The sequence below is a fragment of the Podarcis raffonei genome, chromosome 13 (assembly GCF_027172205.1).
Source record: "Podarcis raffonei isolate rPodRaf1 chromosome 13, rPodRaf1.pri, whole genome shotgun sequence".
Lineage (NCBI taxonomy): Eukaryota > Metazoa > Chordata > Lepidosauria > Squamata > Lacertidae > Podarcis > Podarcis raffonei.
Window position 1 is genome coordinate 33,876,872 of NC_070614.1, and position 8,100 is coordinate 33,884,971.

Sequence of the window (8,100 nt, forward strand, 5' to 3'; positions counted from 1 at the left end):
CTCTGCAATCCAATCAAGGAGTTTCCATTGTAGGTGTCTTGTGCAGAGTTTTCTGATGATGCTGAAGAGACTAATCAGTCTGTAGTTTTCAGGCTCCTCCTTTTTTCCTTTTATACATAACATGCTGAAAGTGGTGAACTTGGCTTCATGGAGGTTCTTGGAAAGGAAAGGCGCAGGAAAGCTCAAGGCACAGTAAAACACTGTGGTTGAGCCCTCATTTCAGTGGCAGAAAGGGAATTTCAAGATGTCTTTATAAAGGGAGAACAATTTCAAGAACATCTTGCCTCTAAAATTATTTATAAATTACTAGGCATCTGTAGAGTTCTAGTGCATGTACAGACTGGGATAGCTCACAGAACAACACATCTGTTATATTACACAGTGAAAAATCAAGGCTTTTTTCTTATTAGTTGTTCCCTATTGTTCAGCTGAGGCTTCATCACAATAATGTAACACTTGGGGAGAAAGATGCAGCCCAGCAACCCAGAGCTGGAAGCTAAAATAGAGAAGATCTCAACGGCAACAATGTATTTTCCTTTGGTGCTCAGATAGGTTGGAACAAAGGACAACCACACACTGCAAAAGACCAACATGCTGAAAGTGATAAACTTGGCCTCATTGAAACTGTCAGGTAATTTTCTGGCAAAGAAAGCCAGAGTGAAGCAGGTAAGTGCCAGGAAACCCATGTAGCCCAAGACACAGTAAAACATGATAGTGGAGCCCTCATTACATTCTAATAAAATTTCATCATTCATGGAATGAGTGTCAGTATGTGGAAATGGGGGAGAGGTTTCCCACCATACAACACAAAGCCCTGTTTGGATAAGTGAGCAAGAAAGAACAATGGAGGTGGAAAATCTTTTCCCCACCCACTTCCTCATCCTGGATCCTGGTTTGGTAGCCATGAAAGCCAGAACCACAGTCACCGTTTTGGACAGCAGACAAGAAACAGCCACTGAGAAGATGATGCCAAAGGCAGTTTGTCGGAAGAGACATGTCACCCTCTGAGGCTGGCCAATGAATATCAAAGCACAAAGGAAGCAGAGCAGAAGGGAGATGAGGAGAGTGTAGGTGAGGTCCCTGTTGTTGGCTTTCACAATGGGGGTGTCATGGTGCTTCCTGAAAATCCCTAGCACTAGAGCTGTGATCAATGAACATGTGAGAGCACCAGTGGCTAAGATGATCCCCAAAGGTTCCTCATATGACAAGAAATGTATACGCTTGGGAATGCATGCATTTTTATCCTTGTTTGGATAATGATCTTCTTGGCATTGAAAGCAGTCAGGCATATCTGAAAAAAGGAAGAAATGTTGTGGTCTCTATTATATCAAAGTAGGTTTTTTATAAAAAAGAAGATTGATTTGAGATCTTGTTTTTGTATAAAGTGACCTATATAATGAATAAATATAACATATGCACTATATTACACTTACTGAGCATTCAATTCTGTGTGGGTTGCGAAATGTGTGTACATAACAGTTGTCACAACCATGGTTCATTACATATTCCAAAAGAATTATCACATTTCAAAGCATTTTCCAGAACATCTAGAATAATTTATCCTATTAGTCTTAGCCCCTTCAATTCCTCTAGCATGTCATCATTTGAAACTGTAACAATGTAAGGCTCATTGTGTTACTTCCAAGTTGTGCACATATTTCAAATACAGAATGATCTATCTCCTCTTGTTGAATGTATCATGGACCATTTTGTCCCACCATTTAGCCCAAGAGAAGTATCAAGGAAGAATGGCTGGCTAGGCCCTATTGAACATAATAGGGATCGAGCCTATCAGAGGACACGGAATTGGGTTTTCTTGAGGCATCTGTTCCCTTCTGTACCAGTCTCAATACAGTTTTCTGCTTACTCATTCCTCTGTATCAATTTGGGATTACACATTTATCTTTTGGGAGAAGGGCTGTTCCATAGGCATAGCCAGGATTTATTTTAGGAGAGACAGGTATTATGTTGGGAGGCAGAACTGAGTTATCTGTGACACAATTGGTCAGTTAGTTAAGTATTTGTTTTTATTTACTAGATTTTCGGGGGGGGCAGCTGCCCCCCACCTATGTCCATGGGGTTTTCCATTATTAGACTACAGTTAATGCAGGATGTGGTGGTTTAATTTGGTAATTGGCTCTTTTACTTTGGTCATGTGCATTTGACCTAAATTTGGCAAGTACATCATATAGGGAGGAGGTGGGTGCTTGGAGTTATTCCCTTGTGAAATAATGCTTTTCCAACCTTCCTCTTATTGCTAGCTGCCTTGAAGTGTGTTAGGGAGTGGGGTCAAGGTTCAAGAAGCTTCTTCTTTCCAAATGCTGCCCAAGTGATATGGGATGGAAGAGTGAGGAGCCCTCTCAGCTTGCATTGGATAAGGGCCAGCAATGAAAAGCACTGACCTATAATCTCGAGCCAGTGTAGTGCTGCGGTGTTGCAGAATTGGTGCAAACTTTAATTATGCTTTAATTATGCTTGCATATAGGATTGGATTATTAGTTATCTTGTTGCAAATCTTTAATTATAGTTATATTAAGTGTTGAGCTATTACCCAATGGAACTGGAACCTCAAATGCTCTAGCTATCTCTTTCCTTACCTCAGGACTCCTCACAAACCCCACAGAGCTCAGCATCCTACTAGAGCGCTTTTGTCTGGATGGACTGTGCCTTTTAACAATGATAATGCCTCTTGCTAGCCTGGACTGAGAGGGAAGAGAGGTATGTGAAGGTGCACAAATTTATCTTCTTTGTAGCTGGAATGTAGCCTATTGTATTAAGGCAAGAGTCATAATTTGATCTATCTACTTTTATATCTGGATACATCCCTGAAAATCTGTTCATAGGAATATGTGGCCCTTGGGCTTAACATTTTTCCCACCCTGGTTTTAACCATCCTGCTATTTTCTGTTGTCTCATTCTGCAGTAGGTATGAGTAACCTTTGGACCTCCAGGTGTTCCTACACTACAGTTCTCATCATCCCTGGCCATTTACATGAATGCTGGGGCTGATGGGAATTGTAGTTCAGCAATATCTGGCGGGCCAGAGGTTCCCCACACCTATTCCAATTATCTGTTGAGATTACTTTTTGATGTCGAGGCCTGCATGCATTATTCTCTGAATTATGTACAACTTATTTGATAACGCTGTGTGCAACCAATCTTACCTTTCTCATTTGATATCTTATTTTCTGGACACAGAATGCAGTCGTAACAGCAAGACAGCTGTCCTTCCTTCGTTTTCTTGCTATAACCTGAATCGCAGTGATCGTTGCATAGAGAAAGGGGCTGTACCTAATCCATAAGTGAAAGGGGAGAATATGAATTTTGTGTGGTTTTAATACCAAGGTGTTTGACAAATAAGATTAACACCATTCAGATAGCAAATTGAAGATAGGCACACTCAGAAAGTGACACAGTTACCTCTTACAGTGTGAAAGTTACCCATTGGGATGTATCTCCTTTCCTTTCAGTACAGCCCTCTTACAGTGACAATGTTTCACTGTCCTTCAATGAATGCTAACACACAGGCACTAGAGGGAGACAGCTACGCAAAATATCTGTCATTGTTATTATGAATAGAGGAAGATCTTTAGAAAAGGATGCCCATTTTGTTAAAAAATATGCATTACTGACAGTGATTATTTTATTTTACTTTATTTTCCAATGGGTTTCCTCAGGGAAAGCAGTGAGACAAAAATGAAAATATTTTATAAAAATCAAAATCAAACCACTCAGACATGGATTTCAAAATCCCGGACCTGTGCTTTGAAAGCATGACACAAAAAAGGTAGTGTGGATGAGCCCAGCGCTTCTGTAAGGAAACTGCACAAACTGCTGTTTCCAAGTCCTACCTGGTTAAACCAGCTGTGCCACACAATGTCATCTTCATTAACAGTGAATTCTTGCTCTGGAATTGGAGTTTCAGGATCCATCTTTCCAACTTTTACTCGAACAAAAGATTGGTTTGGGAATGTGACCCAGTTTAAAATATCAAATCCACCTATTAATACTCTATTTTGATCAAAAGAAACCACATCCCCAGCAGTGTTGTTAAATGAGACTTGTTTCAGAAAGTGGTGGATCTAGATTGAAAAGGAAAACACAGATGCTTAACAAAAGGAACTTGAACCATTATCTCTGAAATATAATAGTCTGCCATTGTGTTGGGTTGTTGTTTTCTATCCTGGACCTTGTCAACACCAGTGAAAAGGTTTCCACACTGTCGTGGGAAAAACATTATATTTATTCAATATAACATCTTAGAAGATCTGCAAGCCAACACACATAATTATACTAATCAAAATATCATTCAGGTAGCAAAGTTACTAGGTGGGAGAAGCCATGTCTCCCTCCCTCTCCCTCCCTCTCTCTCTCTTTGTCTGGCATGTTTCTAATTGAAACCTGTGGTCTTGGAACAAGGGACCTCCTTGCTTCGAAAGCATCGGATATTTAAAGTTAACAAGTGCCCAACAGTCCCAACAGCTCAGCATTCACCCTAACACACATGCAAAGCCCCCCTCTCCCAGTGATCCCACACAAGGCAGTGTAAAGTGGCCAAAGAGAACCCTTAATCCAATACTGCCTTACCATCTCTTCACTTGTCTTTACTGGCAGCCTATCAGCTAATTAAACCAATCAAAACTCATTGCCACTCCATGCAAGTTGCTCTCAACAGCTTGAAGTAGATGAATAAAGGGAGCCCCCAGGCCTATTTGGAGCTCCTGCAAAATTCCTACTCAGCTCCCAAATGGGCAATTAGCAAAGTCCATACTGCACAGGGAAGGAGGGAGGGAGCGAAGGCACTCCAAAGAGAAGACTAGAGTGTTTCTCCCTCTAGTAGCCTGGGTTGGCCAATCTTCTCACATAGGCCAACCCACCCACGCCCACCATGACAAATCAACAGAATCTTCTTCTGAGGGGGAGCTGGGGTTTGCCCCAACTTGAGTATGAGGATGTCACAAGTCACACTGAAACTCCTCTTTCTCTATATGATGTTACCTGTATTAAATAATGTAATATATCAGTAGTGAAATGTTATTAATGACAACACCATTTATGTTTGAATATTTCTCACAGGCCTTACCTGCCATGGTACAATATTCTGAAGTTCCCTTCTTTCTTCTTCTGCTATTGTTGTATATTTGGATCTGGATGAAAGCAAGGCATGTAAAGCATGGGCCACTGCATAGACAGCATTATAGATACTGTAACTGTGACCAGTCATGCTCATTTCAAAAAAAGGCCCAGGAAGGTTCTCCAGACTCTCATCTCCAGTACAAATATCACCCACCACATCATCCAAAGCAGAGCTTGGGAATACACAGCCAAATGCCTGTTCCCAGAAATCTCTGATAAAACCATCTTCTGTTGTACTGGAAGGGTTTCTGCCCTGAAGAAATTCCTTGAACCCTTGAACCTCTTTGGAGTGGATTGCGAAAGATAGAGCACCATGGAGGACTTGGATATCCCAATGCCGTTGGTGGACAAATGATTTTAACTCCATCTGAGCTGTTAGAATCCAGATCCTACCTTTTGGCTTTCGTATTGTGTCATCCACCTCTGGTAGAAATAGTACCCATCTCAAAAAGATTATGGAATCTGCTTCTCCATAGAACACCAATGCATTGGCTGTGCTGCTCATGACTCTGTTGTAGGTTTCAATCCCTTTTTTCATTACTTCTCCATTCTCATCATCTTCATCAAAACTAAAACTTGAAGGGCATGTTTCTACAAAGGCTAAACAGATGCCCTTCTGGGAAAATAAGGGAAGCATGTGTTGCAGAAACATTTCTACCTTATCATTGTCATCAGCAATGAATCCAAACCATATCCATTTGAAGTGAATGAGTAACTGTAGAATCCCCAAGTACTGGAGGATATCATCTGGGACCATTCGATAGGAGGAAAGAAATTCAGTTTGAAGTGTCCTCCAAGACATAGAACCATACAAAAGCTAAAGGTCAATTTGGAGAGTAAGCAGAATTATTATCTTACCATAGGGAAAGTTGTGGTACTAAGCTGCCATAGAGTCATGTCACTCATTAAACAATATAGTTCCTTCTTACAGATTGTAGAGGAGGAGTATGTAGTCCAATGCAAAAGAAGGATAACAGTCCAATAACGTATAAACAGCCCTCAACATGAACAGAAGAAAAATTAAAAGACATAAAGAATTCTAAGCCCATCTGAATCATCAAATGAAAAATTCACGTGTACATAGTATAGTATGGTAGTATAGTAGTTTGGACTTGATATCCCGCTTTATCACTACCCGAAGGAGTCTCAAAGCGGCTAACATTCTCCTTTCCCTTCCTCCCCCACAACAAACACTCTGTGAGGTGAGTGGGGCTGAGAGACTTCAGAGAAGTGTGACTGGCCCAAGGTCACCCAGCAGCTGCATACATGACCTGATCTCCTCAGATGTGTTGATAACAATATTACTAAAGCTCATATAAGGAAAGGTTTCTATTCACTATGTAATAAAGATAAACATTATTTTGATTTCTCTGAATAACATGTTCAATGAAATGATGAAACATATTTGTTTATACCCATTGCTGTCTTTGAATGGTTATGACACATCTGAAAATAAAGAAGAAAATGGCATAAAATGTAGATTCCTGAATCACACAAGCACTCTACCTGAGGAATCTTGAAGATACTCAAAACATTTGCTATCTGGTGAGATGTTTCTGAATGCAGTGCCCCAATGATGGAAATCAGATTTTCCTGGATGTCACATTTGTAGTTGGGGATAAATATATTCCTTGTGGAAAGCAGTTTCATTGTGGCATGATAGGTCAATTCAGCACTGGAATAGATGTCATAAATGTTGAATCCCAGGGTCACATTTGGTAGGAGCTTGAGATTTTTATTTAGCTCCTTTACCGCAAACACCAAGGCCAGGATGTGCTGGTAATTCTTTGTCACTATACTGCAAAGATATTTGCATTTAGTGTTACATGCATTTTCCACATTTTATAAAAATATTTCTATCGTGCTGTGCACATATTTCATTATTACTATTCACCACAATGTTGCTATAACCTGGTACTGTGTACTTATTACTGACTGCCTACCATTAATATCATCTATTACATTTCTTTTTTAAAAATTACCTTTTTATTCAAAATTAAAACAAAACATATTATCTAGAAACATATCATCCATATTTTCCCCTTTTTCCTCCCTCCCCCCACAGAACCCCCCCCCCGACTTCCCTCAGTTCCAGTCTTTGATTTCTCTAAAAATGCTGTTTTCTGCATGTTACACAGTTCCTCATACTATTAGATCCTCAAACTATTTAAGTAATAATTATCAATAAAAAGTTTGTGAATGTTTATTCAAAATACTAAAGATGGTAAAAGCATTTCTTACACAGGCTCTTCAGATAGCGTCTGTGGAGGTTTATGTATGAAGTCTTTTGGACTGGAGAGGATGAGACTCTGAGAACAAATAGCTCCAAATATTATGTCTCCTGGTTGAAAATATTTGTGAAGGATATGGTAGGGATCCTGGATTCTACATTTAGCAAAAGGACTATTGCCCACTATGAGGAGAATCATCAGCTGTAACACCACCGATGCAGCCATTTCGAGTAAGAAACCCCCACTCTTAATCTAGATTACCTTTTCTGCAGAAGTAAAAGTATGATTAATGTTTCTTAGCAGCAGAACAACATGCGTCCCTGCTTCCTACTTACTGAAATTTAAAATGTGATGGAACACTGTATTTCTATTCAGAATTGTATGAGAGAGAGTTCTCTTTATTCCATCAGTCTCAGAATCCCCCCCCCCATTTTGTTATTGACTAGGCTAGTCTAACTCTTGAGTGGATTTTGAAAACAGTGACAATAATTGCAGTTCACTGAATAATTGCAGGGGACTCAAATTGCATGATTGTCATGTCCAAAAGGAAGCGTTTTCTCCCTATTAGTTGGACAGTACAGAACAATAATAAGAAAATTATACTAGCAAAATTAAATAACTTATGCTGGGAGTGGGGGATGAGAAATATTTGAGTTTTCTTCAGGCCTTTGGTCCATCTAATGCATTATTGTCCGCATCTGGGTTCAACAATATTATGTCCTTGCATGCCCGT

The 8,100-nt window shown here is 39.9% G+C and overlaps 1 protein-coding gene across 1 annotated transcript; it reads right to left on the bottom strand.

Annotated features, from left to right (window-relative positions):
• Nucleotides 1-389: 389 nt before the first annotated feature.
• On the bottom strand, nucleotides 390-7,592 carry LOC128398836 (vomeronasal type-2 receptor 26-like). Its single transcript, XM_053360093.1, has 6 exons — nucleotides 7,378-7,592; nucleotides 6,643-6,934; nucleotides 5,291-5,953; nucleotides 3,852-4,082; nucleotides 3,165-3,291; nucleotides 390-1,291 (listed from the first exon to the last, which is right to left on the bottom strand). The coding sequence occupies exons 1-6, from the start codon at nucleotides 7,590-7,592 to the stop codon at nucleotides 390-392; spliced, it is 2,430 nt and encodes an 809-aa protein (XP_053216068.1).
• Between the last annotated feature and the right edge of the window lie 508 nt (nucleotides 7,593-8,100).

Coding starts and splice junctions, on each gene's coding strand:
- LOC128398836 (XM_053360093.1), bottom strand. CDS start 7,592: ATGGCTGCATCGGTGGTGTTACAGCTGATGATTCTCCTCATAGTGGGC. Junction 6,935..7,377: donor ACGCTATCTGAAGAGCCTGT/GTAAGAAATGCT, acceptor ATATCTTTGCAG/TATAGTGACAAAGAATTACC. Junction 4,083..5,290: donor GCTCTGCTTTGGATGATGTG/GTGGGTGATATT, acceptor TTTTCAATCTAG/ATCCACCACTTTCTGAAACA.